The sequence below is a fragment of the Saccostrea cucullata genome, unplaced genomic scaffold (genome assembly GCF_032062105.1).
Source record: "Saccostrea cucullata isolate Sc308-1 unplaced genomic scaffold, CSIRO_AGI_Scuc_v1 ctg1440, whole genome shotgun sequence".
Classification (NCBI taxonomy): Eukaryota; Metazoa; Mollusca; class Bivalvia; order Ostreida; family Ostreidae; genus Saccostrea; species Saccostrea cuccullata.
Genome location: NW_026919916.1, coordinates 48,687 through 72,168, shown reverse-complemented (window position 1 = coordinate 72,168; position 23,482 = coordinate 48,687). Strand labels below are relative to the sequence as shown.

General features: G+C 32.2%; 1 protein-coding gene across 1 annotated transcript; it reads left to right on the top strand.

Annotated features, from left to right (window-relative positions):
* Positions 1-868: 868 nt before the first annotated feature.
* On the top strand, positions 869-23,046 carry LOC134240149 (oncoprotein-induced transcript 3 protein-like). The gene is made up of 6 exons (XM_062722253.1): positions 869-884; positions 4,864-5,028; positions 12,071-12,274; positions 21,605-21,769; positions 22,384-22,398; positions 22,976-23,046. Exons 1-6 carry the CDS (start codon positions 869-871, stop codon positions 23,044-23,046), a joined length of 636 nt encoding a protein of 211 aa, XP_062578237.1.
* Positions 23,047-23,482: the final 436 nt, after the last annotated feature.

Here is a 23,482-nt window from a genome sequence, read left to right as displayed (position 1 = left end):
TATATATTCAGAAAGCAGGTATATATATTGTGTCTAAAAATGATTTTAAAAATTCATTTCAGTTGCCATTGCGACGAAATACACCATAATCTTGCTGGAATTTTCATTTAATGAATAATGAGTTTCATTCTAGTTTTTTTTTTTGCTTTGTTAAATATATTAAAAAATATCTTATTGTTCTCTTGAAAATTATGAGCATGTTGTACATTTTTGTACGAACCAATTTTAAATTTTTTGGGGGGATTGGGTACTGTTGGGATGTAGTCCATAAAAATAAATTTGACCTCAAACTAATTGAAACAGAATTTTTCTTATGGTAGTGTTTCTTACAATAGCATAATGTAACTCCATAAAAAATCGGAAAAAAATCTGACGAGTGTTTTCATAGAAGTCGACTTAAAAATTAATGAAATATGACTTTCATTTCATATCTGGTATGCCGCACCATACTAGTCGCTGTTGACGTCATTTTCTATAAAAGTACGTCATAGATAAGACTTATTTTACCAAAAGTTCGAAAAATGATATTTTGATAAGTTTCCTGCATAATAATACAAATAATTAAATAGGGGGAACAGGAAAATTAACCAGGATGTTGTTTTATACTTTTTGACACAACAATTTTCCAACATGAAGAGGCTACAGTTTATTAATCCATCGTAGGCCTATACCTTTTTTAAAATTAGATTTCCATTGAGGAAAAAGTTAAAAATATGCACAGTAGTTTTAATAGTTATTGATTTCATGAATTCCACAAGAGCTACACATATTATAATGAAAATGATCAGTTTAAAATATCTAAGGAAGGCCATTTCAGTCAAAATTTTCTCGCAATGACGTTATATAATTTATATACGCTGTATCACTGATGTCGCTGTCAGAGGGTAAAGTCCAATTAATTATCTTCAGATTAAGCACAAATAGTCAACCGTGGCTTATTTTCAATTTATGAACTGATTTACCACCATCGCTTTTGTTTGTTTTGAACATATTAACAATTTATGTCAAAGGAATTATTGAACACTTGTAGGTCCCACAAACGTCATAGTCCTCAGTATCTCACTCCCCTACCCTATACAATTATTGCTCTTTTTTTAAGGGGAATACCATGCTCTAGACATCTGAGAAGTTCAATATTCACCGACTTCGAAGGGCGGGGTGAATATTGTACTTCGAAGATGGCTAAACCATTGTATCGACTAAAAAACAGCAATAATTGTTTTATTATATGATTCACTTATAAAAATGATACAACTCATTACTTGTTTGCCTTTAATAAAGTATTAGACAAATACAAGAGTGAAGCAGGAAATGTAAATTGTAAATAAACCTTACCAGTCGTATCAATTTGAAATATTTTTTAAATTTATTTTAGTTGCAATGAAACAAGATATATTTCCATTTCTAATTTTTTTTCTCTGTGATAACTCTTTGAAAAGTGTCGGAGTTTATTTCTTGATAATTCTGCCGGAATGTAAATTAGGCAGGTCGATAGGTCAGGAGCTAAAGGGGCCTAATACGCATACAAATCTCGTGCGCATCTGTCTCTGTGTCTGAAGCTAAGGAGGCCAAATATGCATGTAAATCTCGTGCGGCTGCCTATGTGTTTAACGTCTGTGGGCGAGGACTATTGAAATTGGCATGGAAGTCCTCGAGTGATTATAGTCTATGTCTACATTTTTAAAGTCTAAATCTACAATTTTATTTCACAATGAGGCCCGTTATGCTAAAATTATCCCATGTTTCCCACTATTGTTGATGTCCCTGGCATACTCTCAAAAATACACAGTGATTCCTTAAATAATGTTAGTTTTTTTTATATAGAAAAGATTTTGAAAATTTTGAAAGGAAGGAGTATTATTATTGAAAACTAACAGGTTAAAATTTTTGAAAAGTATAAAATAAAAATTTTGTTTACTTAAAGTGTTGGAGGTGATCCCTTTATCCCCTCTAACCACTCTCACTCCAAAATATATATTCGTTTAGGTTTTGTTCAAATGAGAAAATATCATAGCCGTTTAAATATTTTTACGTTACAATTTGTATCAATTTTGAATTTTTAATTTTTTATCAATGTAGAAGAAATTAATCCTTGTATTCACACGGAACGAAACGTGTAGGTTAATATAATGATGATTTCTTCCACATAGTTGAATCTCAGCCAATCAGAAAGATAGCTACTATTCAATCATATAATAAAAAGTGTATTGTCTCGATATTTTGGGGGTTCTAATCCACATTTACCGAAAACAACATGCATGGAAACTGATTTGATAATGGCAAAGGCGCTCTAATAGTGCACAAAGTTTCACTCAAGCTAGCAGAAAAATGATTCAACCAATAAAAATATTATCTGTAAATTATTTTACCGTATTTATTTTCTCTTTCCAACGTGCAAGAGTTATTCTGATATTTCAAGTATTAAAGAAGTTATGAATGTTTTTTTCACGCTATACTTGTTTTTCAGGGCAGATGCGTGGAAATGCGTATATGCCATGTAACGGGTTAAGGCATTATAAAAGAAAAGTAACATGTCTCGATATTGATATTCAATTTTTAAGTAGAAAAAAAAACAAGAAAAGTCAAAGAAATGTAAGATATATAGAACGAATATAGTCTTAACGGGTTTGAAATATGGTTGTCACATCACTAACGTCAAGAGATTGCTCCGTGAAACCTATGACCGCATATTAAAATCGTTTTAAATTTCAAAATTTTAGTAAATGGGTCTGATTTATTTTACATACTAATAAACAAAAGATATGAATTCAATTAGACATAGGTCACACGTCACAGTACACAACAGATTTTCCGTAAATCAATGTGTCTGCGAACTTTTCTAACAACCCTTATATTAAATCATAAAATCAATGACACATAAACTCACCTCTGATGTTTTATTGGTCCGTGTTTGCTCAGCTCTAGAATTTACATTGTTTAATAGAATTTGAATACTGTTCGTTATCTCAACAAATTTCATACAGTTAATTGAATGAAGAAAGTTAATATAACAAACAGAGACCATGATCGGTTAAAAAAAACTAAGCGGCTAGGATAAGGCTATCGGTAAAATAAAGAACTCTTCAAACTGTAGAAACTTCCCTGAACTACAAAGATTTGACGCCATAATAGAATGTGACTTCAATATACTACATACTTAAAAAGAAATGACAGAGAAAGTGTCAAAAATATTTACATTAATTTCACTTAACATGTAGATGTGTGGCATTGTTGTTTAATCTAAGTGTCGGCGTTGTCGTGAGCACCAGTGTGCTCTCATCATGTTGAATATCTAAAATTCACATATCCCTATTTTTTCACTTATCCTTTAAGCACATATTCAAACAAAAGCAAAAAAAAAATAAATTTGAAACGCTCCCCTACACATCCGATAGAAAGTTGACGATAGAAAAGTTAAAATCATCAACTTTATCATGGAGCCTGGTTGTTAAATAACCATTAACATATCCAAATATGAAAAAGATGTGTCACACTCTGTGGTATCTTTTATCTAAAGCTCACCAGGGCATATCGTATTGACATAAGAATAGAAATTACAATTGTTAATTGACAATACTTCGTCGATATATCTAAATGTCGAGTTAAAGGCAACAGCATGCAAGTTTTTTTCCATTTCACGCTGAAGATTTTGCACAAATTCTGCTTCAAATGAACTTATATCACATGTTGACAGAAACTTAAAATAAAGATTGCAGATTAAAAATAAAATTTGCTCAAAAGAAAATGTCTATTTTTAACGCATTTTAACCTTTTGGACAACCCTATAATAACTGCGTACAAAATAAATAAATCTATGAAATGGGCGTAAAACAGGGACTCCTCTCAAGTCAATAAATGGAACGATATACTTTTGACATGTACGCATTCCCTGTTACATGTGATTTAGATAAGCTTTTATGGTTCTTTGATGCTTTGATAATAACCACTGAAAAAATTGCTCATTCAATTGACAATATTAACACCTTTAAATATTACTGGTCGTGCAAAATTGAAAAATGGGAATTGTTAAATTTATAACTTGGAAAATGGAAGATAAAACAAAATTTTTTATAACAGTCTTACTTTAACAATGTTGAATTTGCTGAGTTAATTATCCAAAAAGTTTATAAAGAGGTATTAATGAGAAAACAATAAAAAAAAAACAAACAACTAACAATTAGCATGAAAAACGTCAGTAAGCAATTGACTTAGTGATAAATTGTATTTGCTTACAAGGTCATTGAATCGAACATAGAACTTACGAAATGCTTACTTTAAACATCTTCCTCTTAGAGAAATTCATCTAAAAGTGCATTTGATACTACATTTGTATATAAAACTGCCCTTTTTATTTTAATGTTTGGCACACTACTATAAATACATAGGCCTGCACCAGTAGGACCAGTTCACTCATCCCTTTTAGACACATATACAACATGTTATATTTTGTTTAATATTCATGTGAACTCTGCAAAAATATTGCATTGTTAAGACATATTAATACCTTTGTTGCATCATTTAATTGAGTCACCATATAGTCAGAACTTTTAGCGAAGATTTGATGAATACCCAAGATTTAATTTTGGCATTTTAAGCGAGGTTGCTGAAATCGCTAAATATAAATAACACTGAAGATTAATTACTTTTTTGTTAAAGCTTCTTTAGTAGCTACCCAAGAATTACTAAAATTATCTCTTGCCAAAAAATAAAATGCCAATTTTTTAAGGATATATTGTAAAATTTGTGTCCCGCTAAAATGTCCATCTATACTGTATACAAATTTGGCAATATTTCTTTCCGTTGGAACGTTTGCCACTTTCCATGTTTCATGGCTGTTATAATTTTAACAAATATACCATTTAGGTTCTTTGCCAGCTAGAGAAGACGGTCTTGTTAGTCGAAAGGCCTGTGTTCCGAGTGCTTCTTTCTTTTGCGAAAAGATTTATAATGTATCCATCCAAAACTGTGGGAAATACAACGTTTACTATTTACCAAGACCAACAGCATGTCCAGAGGCTTACTGTTTTGGTAATTCCTAAACTGTGTTGCTTAAAAGGGGGACGACTGTGCTTTTCATTGTGTAGAAAATTGCGCATCATAATAAAACCAAACGCAGGGTTTCAACTGTTTTCACATATCAAAGAAATTTAACAAAGTTGTAAAAAAAAAACTACACAATGAAAAAATAGATTTGTGTTTTAACTGGTTTCTAAACATTTCTACTGATACATGCAGATATATATATTTTATTTATTTATTCATTATTCATAAGATAAGCTCTCAAGGTGACACGACTTGTTTTTAAAGTGCTCTCCTTATCAGGTATTACCTATGCTGTTAATCATAGTAAATAATGGAATCGATTAATCTGAATGATAATACAAGTCTTCTCAAATCTATTTTGAATACTTTTGGATTTTCACACTGAAAATCTAATGCTGCTGATGAAGATTCTTTAAGTGATGTTCCAGATTTTTTAAGAGTAAAATTCAACCAACAGAGCATCACCTTGAACTATGATGAGGATGGGACTGAAGACATTGTGACCACTATAAACAGTGGACTTTTGTTTACCAAAACTGGATTCAAAAACGGGAGTATATATTAATCAGATAATGGCAATGTCACAGTGACACTATACAAATCAACTCAGACAATCCATGTTCAAGGGAGTGAGAGATTCACTTGGCTGCGAGAATTCATTGGACAAATTCCTCAGCTGCCAATAACTGAGGTTAGCAAAATTGAAGGGATGCTATAGCCACAAAATACTTACACCCCTAAACCTTGTAAATTGCAAGATATGGAAATCAGACCTTGTCATAACTGTAACAGCTCTCTAATTATTCAAAATGTGAAAAGTATGTTATTTATCTTTCTGGGGAAGTTGCCAGACTGAAAATGGAGTTGCATTCTCTTCAGAACAAAAACCTCTCAATTAGTAGATGCAACTGCTCAAACAGGGGAACCACCTTCAAAAACCAAATCCGTTGATACGCGCGAAATTAAGGACACTTGTGTACAAGGCGTGTCGAGACATACACTGTGTACCAGATTTGAGACAAGAGAATTCTCAACTTCCACAGAACCTTGGTAGCCCAAAAAGAGCAAAAAACTTTCAACAGACCGGAAAAGAACCATAACCTGGCGACCAATGTTCCATCTGGAAAATCTGTTCTCATAATAGGAAGATCAATCTTACAGCGAATCCGTACCCAGGGATTACTAATAAAATATTGTAGTCTGTACAAACAGAGGGGCACGTCTGTCTGATATTAGACGGATTCTTTAGGGAATTGACCGAACACCATTTCAGTCATTCGTCATCCTTGCCGATGGAAATATTCCTGCCAGCAACAAAGAAATTGATAAGTGAATATGATCTCACCGATCACAATGCACCGAAGTTTACATCTGGGAGATACCGCCACGAAGAGATACAAATGTTTCCCAAATGAATGAAATAATTAAATGTGTTTGTGAGGGATACAGTGTAAATTCTATCTCGCTCCAAAATGTGTTCTGGAAGGATGGGGTCATCAACACTTCTGAAAGCCTATGATTCTTATGTTCGGATCATTAAATCGCGTCGTTTAAATGATACACAAAATAAGCCTGGAAATATGAATGTGTGTTTCTACTGTGGTTAAACTGGTCATTCCTCTCAGAATTATTCGCACGTATTTAAGATTGTCTTTATGAAATGCCACTCCCCGGGTCACAAAGCAAAATACTGTTCATATTAGGAATTTGGCAAAGAAGAAAATGCTGAACAATCAGCCCTCTTAAAATCAAACCCCTTTAGTGTCTTAAACTATCTCCGTGCTGAATGTAGTGAAATATCATGCAAACGTTCTTATATCTGTATTGCACGCAATATCAAAGACCAATCAGTAGCATCAGATATACCTAAAAGTTTTATGTCTCCTTCAAAGTCAGTCAGTAACTGTGATATAAATCCTGTCAAAAAAGTATTTCCTTCGAAACTTAGTACATCCTCCATTACAAAATCACTAAAACAAATTCCTAATTCAATAACTTCTACGCAGCATTGTTTAGGCTTGAAAAAGGGGACGGGGCCTAATTTTTACGGGAAAAGTTTACTTTGACGTCACATAAAAATATGACATTTATGTATTTCTCATAATACCTGAAAATGAATAAATTTGCAACTTTTAACTGTATAAGCATAATAACAATAATAAAACTTATTAATGCATTTTAAAAACTTGCTACTTAAATCCGATGTAGCTGGTTATAAACAAGGCACTGATCGCGATTAACTTGTAAACATGACGTCATTTTGGTAAAAATGACGTATTTCATGTGCTGTGAGAGGCAGATTGAGGACTTTTTTAACAATGAAAAATGCGTTTTATCATTAAACGGAATATTACTTACAGGTTTTAAATAGTCCATTAATACCAATGTATATCCATTATTTAGTGCAATTTATCATTAACTATCAAGAGACTGTATTTCATTAATGATGTCGTGTTTTTATGTACAGGGTATGTATATTTCACAATGAGATGCCTCATAAAATCGTACTTTCGCAAGTGCGTACACTTAATAAATCTTAACCATTTTTTGAATATAGATTAAGGATATTTTTCTTAACTTGAAAAGTGCTGCTGCTTTCTTTAAATCGAGGGCGTGATTTTATAAGTACACAAAATATTTGGTAAAAGTCAAACATATTTCGACATTGGCTTATTTACCTAAATTTTTAACTATTAAAACGCAAATTCTATTTAAAGCAGCACTCTTCAGAAACTACAAAGTATGGAGAAACAATTTATAGCTTGAATTTTTAATTTCAAGGTATGCCCTTGCGATATTGAAATTTGTTCATGACCTACATTCAGCACATGAACTATGCATTCATCACGTGACTGTCCATAGATGGGACCAAACTTCATACAGTACAGAGTGGGTTATGTTATATTCATAAGTATTTAGGTTCTGTGATAATAAAACAGCATAATTAGAATTAATTCAGTTTTTTTTTTAAATCCTCCTTTTAGCACGTTTATTTTCCGTTGATTTCTCATAGTAGGCCTTAACAGTGCTGCGTACAAATAATTGTCATTCACAAAAGGACCCTTCAAATGAATATGTAAACAATTTCGGAATTGTCAAGAAAGGTCTTAGATTTGGAAATCTTAATATATGTCACATCATGCCCAAAATTGACCAACTTAAAATTCTTTTATCAGGATATTGCTCTATGGATGTATTTGGTATCTGTGAAACATTTTTAAATGAACAAAGAGACACCTGTGAGTTAGACATTCAAGGATTTAATTTTGAGAGAAAAAATAGATTTTTGAAGTCAGGGGGAGGATTAATGGTCTATGTCTTCAAAAATTTACATTACAAACGTCGATATGATTTTGAAATAGGTAATATTGAATTCATATGGCTTGAAATTAATATCCCAAATTCAAAACCAATTTTTTTATTGTACCACATATAGGTCCCCATCTGTCACCACCTGCTGGGTAGGAAGTCTAACATGGGAGATAAATTGTGCATCCCGCTGTGACGATGCTGAAATTATTTTAACAGGTGACGTTAACATCTACCTGATTAAAGATCCCCCTCAAGATAGACCTTCGCTTTTGAGGAATATGACTTCACACAGCTAATTAATGTACCTACAAGAATTACAAATACCTCATCAACTCTTTCTGACCATATCTATGCTACCCTACCAGAAAACATATGTGAATCTTCGACACCATCAATTGCGATATCTGACCATTATCAAGTTTGTTTTACGAGAAATCAAATAATAACACTAACAAATTCAAACACATAGAAATAACTTTCAGGGACTTTAAACGATTTAATGAAAATAATTTTCTTGCAGACTTAAAAGAGGTAAATTTCCATTCATTCGAATTATTCTCTGATCTTAGACGCACTTTATAGATTTTATTCACTTTTTAATGCGGTAATAAATAAACATGCAAAAGTAAAAACAAAAAGAGTTAAGCACGACCCAAGACCTAAATGGTTAACTCAAGAAATTCTGCAAGCTCAATATATGCATGATTACCTCCATAAAAATAAAGAATTTCAAAAATTCATGTATGAGCAATTAAGTTACATAACTTAGTGAAAACGCCAAGATTAGTTATGACAAAACATCTATAGAACAAAACAAAAATATAAAACAAATTTGGGATGTATTAAACAATTTATCCTCTAAATCTAGTGATTATGTATGTATACAATTAATTAATCCAGCTGCACTTGCTAAAAAGGTTATATCACGGAGGACACACACGAAATAGTAAACCTTTCAATGTTTTGGCAAATATTTTGCTTACTAGACTCCTTCAGAAATTGTGCTGCCTCCCTATATATGAAGTTGAACAACAAATACGCTAATATTTAAGAAAATAGCGTATAAAACTGTTCATGTATCCTGCAAATTTTTGCTCTTCTTAGGCCTTTGCAGTTTTGTGAAGTACATATTATTCTAAATTTGTTTTGAGGAATTAACTCAAAATGGATTCAAGTTTTATGATCTGTTTGAATTTCAGAAAAAACGTGGATAAGAACAATTTTCGATTTTTTAAACATAATTGTTTAGATTTTCTACACGCTCTCGTTTTCGCTCAATTTTAAAAATATAAGGTGACCTTTGAGTATTGAAATTTTTACAATCAAATATTTCTATATAACAGTGTGAACAATCCATTCCCAAAATGATACCTATCAAATATGCTATGTAACTTTAAGTCAATAAAACATAATCAGTGATAATTTGTTGAATTATCGCTAATATACATTGGTTGTTGTATGTACTTGTTGACAAGGTTCCCATTTTTGATGCCAATTATATAATTTTTGTTAATTGAAATCCACCTGTTCATGCGTGTATGAAACAGATATAAGTTGCTGTAAATTTCATATATTTCAGTTAATAGATTTTTGGGAAATTAGCAAGTTTTACAGCAGCTTTAATGATGCGTTTAATTTTACTCTAGTTTACTGATTCTTGACCATTCATTTTTAATGTATTGTCTCGAGTAGCCCTTGTTTTCCAGCTTCCCACAATGGAATTATGCGATGAAAAGTGGTCACATAAACTATTATCAATTCATTAAAGATTCAACAATAAGAGAAAGCCAAGATTAATGTCATATGATTTTTATGTTGTATGTCGTCGAGCTGATGACATTATTTATTAAACGCCGCTCGTAAACTTGTTGGTACTGTTTTTCTTGATTTCAGTTAAGCTTTTGACCTTGTCAATCATGATAATCTACTTAAAAACTACAATGTTATAACTTTGATGCAATAACTTTACAATGGTCAAGATCATACTTAAGTGAGAGACTTCAAAGTGTCCATCTGTCCAACAAACATTCATCTTATCAGAAAGTCACAGCGGGAGTTCCACAGGGATCTATACTAGGTCCTCTTCTGTTCTTATTTTACATTAATGATCTTCCCTCATGTATTACAAAATCCAAATTAGACCTATTTACAGATGATGCCACTTTACTTGCATCAAGTAAAGAGTATCAAACTACTGTAGATGTTTTATCAACGGATAAAGCTTTTATAGAAAAATGGTGTTCTCAAAATTAAATGGTTCTAAATGCTACAAAAACCAAATGCAAGTTAGTTGGTACGCATCAGAAGAGATCAATTTTTTCTGAGCATGAGATTAATCTATCTGTATCTATCAGAAAACTTGATTTTGTATCAAATAAAAACACTCTTGGGGTTTATTTAGATAATTCTTTACAATACAATATACACATCGACCATGTTTGTAAAACACTGTCACGTAAAATTTCTGCCCTTCGTAGAATCAAAAAGTTTGTACCTATTCAAACACGAAAGCTATTTTACAATGCATATATTATGCCTTCAATTGGTTATTGTTTAACTGTTTGGGTAAAACATCTCACTCAAATCTTGAAAGAGTATATAAGCTTCAGAAACGCGCTGCAAGATGTATTTTAGATGCTCCTTCTGATTTGCCCTCAAAACCTCTCTTTAAGAAACTAGATTGGCTCACAGTGTATGAGCAACTTATTGTAAATAAATATGTTTTGTTATATAAATCATTGTTCAACTCTCAACCTACTCATCAAAATGGTATTATTGACTTCCAGTGTAATAATCGATACAATCTTCGATCTAAATTTTGCTTAGACCTCTGTGTACCATCTCCTAAATTTTAACTCTTTGTGAACTCTTTGTAATATGTTGGTGCTATCTTATGGAATAATTTATCTGAGTGTACATGTATGAATGTCTCAATTATTCAATGCTTTCAAGCATCAAGTCAAAAAAAATTTAAAACAATGTAGAAAAAACTTATAATAATTTATTGATTGTGTATATTTATATATGTATGTATGTTGATTTTTGTCTATAGAAGGCCCCGGGGAAGAATAGTGCTTGTACTAATCGGGTAACCTTCTTTAGATAAAGAATTATTATCATATTTATTTTATCATATTGACGTAATGAAAGCGTGTTTGTGTCGCCAGGATATATTTGAGCCCTTTTAGAAGTTATCATAAAAATTGTTACAAAAACGTATGAAATATAAGCTCTTATTATTTTAAGCATTCAAATTTGACAGTCTCTTAATCGTCGTTCTTTTCGTATCAATAATTTGTCTTTTTCATATAATCTACTTTTCAATTCAAACAGTGTATGAATTGCTTTGACGTTCAGATTTAGCGCTTTCCTATATAATCCTACATTAAAACTATATGTATTTCTCAGACCGTCTTTAATAATATCTAGACGGTGTTTACTAAATTTGGCATGCACACTGGATTCAATGTAAGTTACATTTGTTTTAAAAGTTTCTCTATTGTAATTTCCATACTATGAAACCACAGTCGTCTACCTAAAATATGATGATATGCAAAAAAAATTTGAGCTCGAATACTGTTCATTTTCTGACTATATTTCATTTCAGAGGATCAAATAGATTTCATTTTTAAACTTACAAATAATGATAAATGTATTACGAACTATGTTTAAATAACACGCTCTTTAATATGTCATTTTATTTTATTCTACTAAGACAAAGAACCATGCAACACAGCAAAGATAATTCCCTATGAACCTCTACGACGTACTGTTTATAAAACACTCAGAGACGAAACCCCAATCTGTGATAAATATAATATTCGTAAAGAAGGAGAGTGGTTTAGAACATCAAATGAAATGGTCAACAACAGCACTCAAGCTTCCGATTGTGGAACAATTCATGGAATTTGGATAAAAGGTATTACAGTTAAAAATTGTTCAATACGAACATTGGTTTTGCAAATTCACGGAAAAACTTATCTTGGATCCCTAGTTATGTAAATTTAACGAATTCCTTATTCGCATAAATCGAATCACGGATATAGCGACCTACTTTCAGAGGTCCTGGTGACTTTGTTATAACCGAGTTTTATTGTTGTTTTAATTCACTCTTTAAATGTCAGTATACGTTGTTAAACTTGTTTAATTACTTATGCATTTATAATATTTTAAATTACAAAGATTCGAGGATATTCAAGAGATGATTATGATTGATTGATTGTATGTTGTTTAACGTCCCTCTTGAGAATTTTTCACTCATATGGAGACGTCACCGTATGCCGGTGAAGGGCTTCCAATTTAGACCAATACTCGGCACTCAGGGCCATTGAGCAGTGAGGGTTCTTTATAGTGCAAGCGCCTACCGTGACACGGGACCTACGTTTTTAAGGTCATATCCGAAAGACCCGTGACTTTTACTTCTATTGCCGAGCGCTTGGCCAAGGAACAGTCACTAGCTATGTTAACATCTTAGGTTTGACGAAGCGCCGCGAACGAGAATCGAACCCGGGCCTCCCGACAAGAGATGATTAAATTACATTTTACAAAAAATGTTATTTTGTAAAAATCTTTACTTATTAAATGACTCAGTTAATATTAAAGAATTATTCTTAATCACAAAAGGGTCCAGTCTTCTATACCACAATCTTTCAAGTTAAAGATTACACCTTGTATTTCCTACAAATATAAATCGACCTTATCTTCGAAACATTTCAATTACCACAAAAACTTTACATGGCCTGGATATTGAGTATCTGAAATAAAATCTTCATTCGTCTTCGTGTTCTTTCTTACCCTATATCTATAGTCCTGCTGGACATTTTATTACAGGTTAAGTAAGTATAGTTGATAATGTGGACCTAAGATCGCTTATTTTAAAAGGTCTTAAATATAAAGGAAACCACGATTCTTCCAGCTTACGTCGGAATTTCATAGATATTATGGATTGTGTTAAATAGTACGCCACACGATGGTCCAGATATGACAAAGAAGACGTTGACGTTGACGTTAAAAAATTAGGAACAATATAAAAACCACACATCCTTCTGTATTTAATAGTCCAGAAGTGAGAAAAAAAGAATTAGAAAGATTACATGATTAGTACGTATTGGTCCTTGCTGACATTATATCATGTTTAAATCTCATCTAAAAATGAGAAGAAATATAAAAACCATCCATACTTCTGTATTTAAGGTCAGACGACACGTTCCTCAAATATATGTTTTGTATTTCTTGGTATTATATAAAAAATATTCATATTTGTCATTCTCTTCTGATTTCTACATTGCTTTCATTTTTATTTTAAAAATAAGTACACCAAAAATTGTGATATAGGCCATTTAGAAGATTACCTTATAAGGTTATATAAGAAATAAGACCCTGTGGTATTTTGGCCAAATGCCTGGTAAGGTACCCTAATTTTTATTTTAGGAAACATGTTTAAATACCTATACTTCAATGACAAATTCTTAGGAAAAATTATATATTTTTGAGGAACGTGTCGTCTGACCTTAATAATCCAGAGTAAAAAAAGCATTTAACAACATTGCCTTCCTTTGTAAGTCTCATCATCTACATGTACATTGTATTCTATAGGAACTTGAATTTAGTTGTACAAGTGGTAATCCAACGTTTACTCAAAGATCCATTAATGAATAAAAAATTCTTATTCTTATTAATCATTTGTCAGTTCTTATATTTTTAATATTCCAAGCAACCAAATGATTCTTAATTTCCTTATCTATATGGGATTAAGAAACGTCTTCCTTTACAAAGAAATATACATAGAGGGTTCCGGTAAATGTTCAACCGAGCCTCTTTTCTACTTTTATACACAACCATTCCTCACGACAAATTATAGTCCCGGCTTTTTGATACTATTGACAGCTGCTTTTTCAATAAAAATGGAGCTCGTAAATTGTTTTGCCTTGTCATTAGTCATTTGCAAAATCATCATCTTCACGAACATTCTGAAGTACTCTCAAATTGACAAAAAAAGGTGCTTGAGTTTCTGATTGACAATATCTATGTCGTTTTTGAAGTCCGGGTCTTCCAACAATCTATTGGAATTTCCATGGGCATATGAGTGTTGTTCTTAGCAAGCCAATTTTTGTATTCGTATGAAGCAGAATTTGTGCAAAATCTTAATGCATAAAAATAGAAAATACTTGCTGTGACCTTTAACTCGACATTTTGATATATCGACGACGTATTGTCAATTAACGATTGTAATCTTAATTCTTATGTCGATACAATATATCCTGGTGAGCGTTCGATAATATAGTTCGAGGTTGCGTGCCGTGTGCAAAATGCGCTACCTCCTCTGGCTTAAGATAGAAGATATTAAGGAATCTGATACTTCTGTCTCATATTTGATTGTATTACGTAAAAATAAACCCTTTTTAGCAATATAACAACCAAGATCTGTGATAAACATGATGTCTTTAACTTTTTATGTCCTCAACTTCCCTTACTTATCGGCAATATACATTTTCACCTGCATACTGAGTTTATGCATCTCAGTTGATTCGATATGCAAGAGCATGCTCTGGACAATTTCTAAAACGAGGTAAACTTTTGACAAAAAAAGTTTGTTAAACAATAATATTAGCCTCGTAGTCTCGCTATATGTCATCATTTAGCAAGTTCTATAGTCGATACGATGACCATGTTTGCTAAAACAATTTATCAATAAGTCAAATATTGACTAAAGTTCTACATACCGATTGTAAATCAATTATTTATACACTAAATAATCTATGATTTTTTTCTATGTCAATATATTAGTGAGGAGTAACGAAAGAGGTTTGGTTGAACATTTACTAAAACCTGTAATGTATCTTTGTTTGTAAGGATTCTTTTGAAGTTTCGGAATCCAATATATATAAGGTAGTTCAAATTCATTTTGGCTCTATGGAAGATTAAAAGTATTCAAAACTGTCAGCTGATTATGATGAATCTCTTCCTTAAAAAAGGAAGTATGAGTATAAGTAGGATTACCACTTGTAGAATTAAATGCAAGTTCTTCTAGAATGCAATTTATATAATGAGCCTTACAAACGAAAACAATATTTTTAATTGCTTTGTGGGAAGGAGCCAGTACGTACTGATTGTGTAATCTATCTAATTCTTTATTCACCCCTGGTTTATTGAAGGATAGATGGTTTTCATATTGCCCCTCAATCTTTTTATATGTGATTTTAAAATAGTTCTGATATATTTAATTAATTCTGACAAGCTGTCAACGTCTTCTTTTTCATGTCTGTCTCATCGTCTGACGTAATTTTTAACATAATCCATAATATTTATGAATCAGTTGATGGATCAAGGTTCCATATATTTAGGACCTTTTAAAATAAGTGATCTAAGATCCTCATTACGAACTATATTTACTTCACATGTAATAACGTGTCCAGCGGGACTATAGCTATAGGGCGAAAAAGAACATGAACACGAAGGAGGATTATTTTTCAAATAGTCGGTATCCAGGCCATGAAAAGTGTTTTTGTAATTGAAAAGTTTGTAAACAATGGTCGATGTTTATTTGTAGGAAATGCAGATGTAGTCTTTAAGTTGAAGTATGGTGGAATACAAGACTGAACCCTTTTGTGATTAAGATAATTCTTATATTAGCTGCGTCAATTCCTTTATTGGCATTTTGAAGTTTAAGGAAAAAGACGGATTGTTTTTGCTGCATTTTCTTCCGTGAAACGTGCGGGTTTTGAAAGCCTATGCTATGCAATATCCATCATCACAGATCCGAGTCTATATTCATGTGACGAGGAATCTAAAACTTGATGTTCCTTGGTCTTTTCAATAAGGCTATTTAAAAGTTTCAAAGGGACAGAGTAATATTTTGTTCGAATAAGACCTAACTGTTGATCTACATAAGGTAGTAATGAATCAAATGACACGTCGTCCATTTCAGGTTTATTGTACGAACGATGTCCATGACTACGCTTACGTTTCTAAATATTGTTAAAAAGTCTTATCATATTTACATTGTTACACTGCGGATTGTAAAGATTTCCAAAACTATCAACACTATCGACATTGTCATTAAATTCATACGGACAGGCTGTCCCTAGTTTTCTAATCCAAAATTCTTCTCGTTGTCTATGGAAAGGTTTACTCAGCGGCGGACTATTTGTGTGGTGATAAATCTTTTCGAGAATTCTACTTTTCATTGTTAAAAGAGAATGATCAGGTACATTAAAACATTTGTATAAAAGCTGCTGATCACCATGATTTATTTGAAATCGATGACCTGATATTCTTTTGTTAAGCGATCCCTTGGTTTCACCGACATGAACACGTCCGAACAGATTACATTCTATTCCATAGACAACATTAGAAGATTTGCAGTTCAGATTTGGCGTTACACTGCCATTAATTGATTGTAAAATCGAATAGAATTAAACTTCATACATCAACAAAATAAATATTTTCTCATATTATAATGCAAGTGTAATAGTACTTAGATTGATGCTTGTTGTATCATTGATTAAATTTGATAGAGGAACTTTCCTCAAATATAATCTTTAAAAAGATGCCTGGATAAGGTATGCATTATCAATTGAACGTTCCTCGTGTATCGTTAAATATACGAGGGTTGTTCGAAAAGTTCGTGGACTTTTGACATATCTTATTTTTATATATTTGACGTCATACGTTATCGGTAAAAATACTTACTTAAACAATAAATCCAAAGAATTTGTATTAATTTGGAATCCACGTTTTTTTTCAAAGCTTATTCAGATTTTAAGAATGCAAAAATCGGATCATGGAGCAGGGCCAAAATTTAGTTAGTTACGAAAAATACACTAAACAATATATATATATATATATATATATATATATATATATATATATATATATATATATATATATATATATATATATATATATATAAGTCATATATTCTCAGTAGACTGAAGTAAACACGAAAAACAACCGAGAAATCCAAATATAGAATTGTTACATCGATTCGTATTTCAGATTATGGCTGAATATTTTGCTTTGTTGAAAAGCTTAAGAAGATAGGTAGTCCTCGTTGAAAACGAAAAAATCGATGACGTTTTTGAACGTCGTGGAGCAGCCGATAACGATGCAATTTTGTCTTTTGCACAGGAAAAAATCCTGAATAAAGTCATAAAATGTTGAATGAATCAAATATATGTCACAAGCGAGTTGTGCATGTGTGTACAAATAATATAGTCAAAATTTGAGTGACAGAGAGATTTTGTATCAGTTGAGGACAAACTGGGAAGAAACGTTTATCTGATAAAATATTAACAAAAACTTTTAAAAGTTTGAAGGTCAAGGAAAGACATGGGCGCTTTAGAGTTGATTACCCTATGAAAGTAGATCTAAGTAATATGGGGAATTAAAATCCGAACAAAGGAAGTTATTCAACACAACGAGAGCAATTCTTAACAATGAATCTCAGGTATTAGAAAAAGGATTTAATGACTTGGCATTGGATTCTACTTTTTGAAATGTATAGGAATAGTATTTTTTTTTTTTTTGGAAATTCTTATCACTGTATTATAATGTTACTGTAACGTGTTGAGGGATGGTACCTGATTGATTCCAGGATCTCGGTAAAGAATGATATAAATATCAATGAATAATTTTTCTCTTAAAATAATTGGATAAAACTATTGAACTGCAAATATATACACATATGCCCTTCCCTTGCTTAGGGGAAAATCACACTTGAATGTCGCCTTATATTTACAAAAATTACGGGTTTACCGAATGGCACCGGACCGACACGAATATTGCCTTATTCAGGCTCGTAGTCGCAGTCCAATCTCCTGGTGGTCGGCCTCTGACAACAGAAGATGCTGAATTGTCCTTATTCAGGACGCAGAGTCATCCACTGCTATCAGAGATTTACATTATCCTAAAAGCTTACCAGGTAGGCCTCAAGGGGGTTGACATTCCTCTAAACGGTTAGTCAAACAATCATACAATACAACCTGTTTATTGTGGCAAGCCTTCGTCGTCAGGCAATCCACCCAGTATTGTTAAATAGCTGTGACAAGCCTCAATATTAGGTTATCCACCCAAGTAACCTTATACACTAAAATTCAGTCTTCTTCCCTCTGCTGCTTTGACTCAAAAGAACCCTGCAGCTTAGCTGCGCTTGCTTATACAATGTTGTTTCAGGTCATACGAAGGTCACACAATCACCCTCAGCCAATCACGAATCCTCAAAGGCCGACTTGCATAATTGGAATACACAAAGTCTATACCGTTACATTACATTGTCGTTAAGGGTGCTCCGCCGGTAAAGAACATGTTAATTTTCTGTTGAATGGAATGGAATGAAATTTTACACATCATCAAAACAAATATTTTTACATATTATTTTATACTTGTTTTAAATTTCAAGTGAGTAATATAACAAAGATTGGCATCGTCCACGAACTTTACGAACAACCCTCGTACAAATTAAATATTTCGGAATAAAAGTGGAAAGTTCCTTAAGCGGACCGACTGGGGTTCATTGCGTGAAAACTACAATAGCGAACTCTTCATTTTTATACCATATATAACTAACATTAATTTTAATGTACATGTTTGGGTGAAATCTATCCTCCGGATATTTTAAGGGACATTCTCTAAATATAAATTCATTTACTATAAAATTATATAGGAAAGTGTAAATTTTCTGCACTCTAAAGCATTTTATATATACAAATACTACAATATACATTTTGTTCAAACTATAATACATGATGAGAAATACTTCATTGTACATTATATGTAAGAAACACCGAATTCTACCTTCTTGTAACCAGAGGGGGGCATCTCAAATTGCCAAAAATTTAACAAATGTTCCTGTTTTTATAGAGTACTACAAATTATGACGGGTACAAAGGTAATACAAAAGAAAAAAATTATAAGAATAATCGAGAGATTATAAATTTTCAAAATCGTATGTTTATTACTTTATTTAAATTTTATTTTTATTATCCGTTTATTTAAGAGCCTTAGTTTATCTTGCTATTGGAGATTTACGTACTTATGAAAAAACCTTTAACGTTGACCATAACTTTTGAACGGTAAGAGCTAGGGCTTTCGTACTTCAAATATGATAATAACATCTCACCCACAAAGTCACCAAAAGCAGGGGACCACAATTCTTTGAATTTGCTTATTTTATTTAAACGTTACAGAAGTTGAGTTGAGCCTATCGGGAGTATTATTATGCCATTAAGAAATACTTCGTTTAAAAAAAACTAAAACTGAAACTCGTTTATTTGATTAAACGCCTATTTTTTATAACAGTATTCAATGGCGATGAACAATCAAAATATATACATATGATTCTGATTGCACACATAAATATTCTGACGTTTACATCAAGAAGATGCTTGAGTTTCTTATTGACAATATCTATGTGGTTTTTGGAGACCAGGTATTCCAACAATCAATTGGAATTCCCATGGGTACAAATTTCTCTCCATTATTAGCAGACTTATTTTTAAATTCATATGAAGCAGAATTTATGCAAAAATCTTATGCGTGAAAAGAAAAAAAAAACACTTGCAGTGGCTTCCAACTCCACATTTAGATATATCGACGACGAATAAATAATTAACACTTGCAATTTCCTTTCCTACGTTGGTACCGATATATCCCGGTGAGCTTTAGATAAAAGATACCGCAGAGTCTGACACTTTTGTTTCATACTTGGATATTTTACTTGAAAAAGACGCCTAATGGTAATCTAACAAACAAACTATATGATAAACGTGATGACTTTAACATTTCTATCGTCAACTTCCCTAACTTATGCTTACTTATACCTTCATCACCTGCATACGGAGTATATATATCTCAGTTGATTCGATACGTAAAAGCATGTTCTACGTATGAACAATTTCTAAAATGAAGTAAATTATTGACAAGGAAGTTGATGAAACAAGAATATCAGCAGTCTCGTTTAAAGTCATCATTTCGCAAGTTCTATGGTCGATACAATGACCTTGATTTTTCCGTTATTTCCTGAACATGACAAGGAGCATACGGCGGGTGTGACCGATCAGCAGGGGATGCTCACTCCTCCATGGCAACTGATCCCACCTCTGATGTTTCGGGGGTCCGTGTTTGCTCTGCTCTTATTTTGTATTGTTTTATGGACTTTGATATTGAATACTGTTCGTTATCTTCATATTTTTCATGTACAAATATACATGGACACATTGAAAGGAAACACGAAAATAAAGCAATAACGTTCCTTAAGAAGTAAGTTTTTAGGTTGTTGAACAAATGTTTGATTGTCAAATTAATTTTTGAAAGATACCATTTAGGAGATTTTTAAAGCAAAACAAAGAACGGGGGCGCTTTTGATTGGTATTCGGCAGGAATCTGGACGTAATTGAAAAGTGAAAATTTTATCGACTTGTCACATTAAATTCTAACACTTTTTTATTTATCGAGTTCCTGTGCAACAGGAAAGTGAACTATTTTCCCGAAATTGAGCTTTGATTTGCAAAAAATAACTTGAAATTTTGGCCGATCAGACATTTGGTATAAAACAGGACATTTTATACCTTTTTTTCTATCTCTGGGTCTTCTCTCAATGATTTTTAAACATTATTTGTGTGTATTCTAATTCAAAGAAACAAAAACGCATTTAATAAAATTGAGAGAAGACCGAGAAAGCACGAAAAATGACCTTCCCCCCCCCCCCAAATTTCCAAATGTGTGAATGTGGTGCTTCTTTGCCTGGGTTAGGGTTTTTGTTTCGAGCCTGGCATGGGGCATAATTTTTTTCATGCAAACAACTATTTATTTGTCAGTTTCGATTTATGTACTGATGCATTAAAATTTTGAATTAGATAAATGTTGGTTCAGTTTTGGTTTTCGATCTTCTATTTTGTAATATACTATGACATGTACACGTATCATGCATCCATGCATTAAATATTTTATGTGTTTATTTTTTGAAACATTACTATGCTTTGATACCCCCTTGGAAAAGCGGATATAAATGTTTCAATCTCACTAATTAAGGTATTTCAGACTAAATGAAAAATAAACCTATGGACGTGTTTGTCAAATCTGATCAGTTATGTTCAGCCAACCAATTTATAGAAATTTAAACAATAGTTTCGTACAAATGATTCCTCCAGATCACACGCCAAATGCCCCCATCTTCTTTTTTAAAAAATGCACAGAGTTGAAAATTATCATTCAAAGTTTGTAAATATAAAGTTAGAATTGATTTCTTAAGGCAATCCTCCTGATGTCAACGATGGAATAGTTTACAGAACAGCCTGCGTCCCCAAAAACAACACAGCTTGTTCAAAGACCTATCAAATAAAAGCGAAAAACTGTGGAAACTACAGTGTATTTTTTCTACGCCGCCCAACATCATGTCCTGAAGCTTATTGTTTTGGTATTGTATTAAATACTGTATACAGGGTTATTTTTGTCTCGTGTTATTTCGCCCTCTCACACTTATAAAGAATTTTGCCCCGTTTTGAATTCACCCTGTCATGGTTTTGTTTAAGAAATTGTACTGTATTATTTGAGTTCGCCCTGTTTTAAATTCACCAAAATGAGGATAAGGCGAAAGGGGTAAACTAACACAGACGCGAAAATTTCCCTGTATACAGTATTATCAAATATGATAAAAAAAACTGATTGTATGAAAATGTAAAATTCAGATCATTTTTTGACAAAATAACTCCTTTTTTGGAAATTTTAACATTTACAAATAAGGTAAAAGGTGAAGGTAATTATAATAGATATTTTACATTAAGCATTGTCTTATAACTGCACCAGTGGGGTTAAACAAATTGAGTAATACGCAAAATTAATATTATTGAACTCCTTCTCTTTTTATATAATACATTATAGTCTACACTTAAGACTAATTCAGCATTTGCAAATAGCACAAAAAACCTTTCCATGGTAGGTCTGTTTAGACAAGTTTATTAATCATATTTTTATACAGGAAAAAGTCACTGAGGTATAACACTTGAAAAAAATATATGTAATTTATTTCAGGATATGGAGAACCGGGTAAGTTATATATTAATGTATGTCATTTAGTCTTCTTTTATGATATGATGATATGATGCCGATGAAGATATTATGAAGAATTAAGATATTTAAAAAGAAGGATTAATTAATTTGCATTGTTTTATTCTTATTATAGTTTATTACATGTATATTTCCTGTCAGTTTCTCTCTTTATAATCAAAACCAGAGTACTCTCTCATAGTCCTCAAGGGATTTATATGGGGTAATCATACTATGTAAATAGCACAAGGCTTCATTTCAGAGGAAAATCACATATCAACCACCCCGAGATTGTTAATTTGAATGTTAGCTGCCATGAAGGCGTGAGTAACCACTTCCAAAACACATGAACTAAGGTCCCCATTTTGTAAACTATGATTACGTCACTTAATGATTTTTTTTAAACTAATACCAAGCTCAATGATAAGGTAAAGATCGTTAAAATGATAAAAAGTATCATATTGCACTCATAAACCGGTTTGTCTGGAGAGAAATGTACGTTTATTTTTTATTTTAAAGATCTTGTTTCAGAAAATAGTATTACTGATTATTCGTATGCAGATAAGTTTTTGACTAGATAAGATGACCCGACCAACAACCTGTACTATAGGAATAAGACTCCTTCCTAACGAACCTGCCCAAAGATAACAACTAAATATTTAAAGGGAAATAGTATTGCTGTATTGCCATATCCACCCTGCATTCCTGACCTAGCTCCATGCGATTTTTGGTAGAATGCTCTTATGAAGAAAGCCTTCTGAAGATTGCGCTTGAAAAGTCGTAATGCAGTCGAAAGTATAGTTTCCGGTGTAAAATGGCGTTCGTTTTATAAGTAAATAATGACAAACACCATGCTGTCGATATGGATAAGTGTATTCATCAGTATAATTACAGCTCTAAGATAGATATAACAAATCATAGATATTTTATCACAATACATACATGTCGATCATTTGCTAGATACATGTACCGGGGTCAAATATCAAGGTCAGCTGATCAAGAGAAAAGAAATTAGGGTAGGACGGAAACAGGTATCCTAGATTGACATGATTACCTTCATGCACACTAAAATATATTTTGTTCA

Coding starts and splice junctions, on each gene's coding strand:
- LOC134240149 (XM_062722253.1), top strand. Junction 5,029..12,070: donor TCCAGAGGCTTACTGTTTTG/GTAATTCCTAAA, acceptor TATTCTACTAAG/ACAAAGAACCATGCAACACA. Junction 12,275..21,604: donor TCATGGAATTTGGATAAAAG/GTATTACAGTTA, acceptor TGATTTCTTAAG/GCAATCCTCCTGATGTCAAC.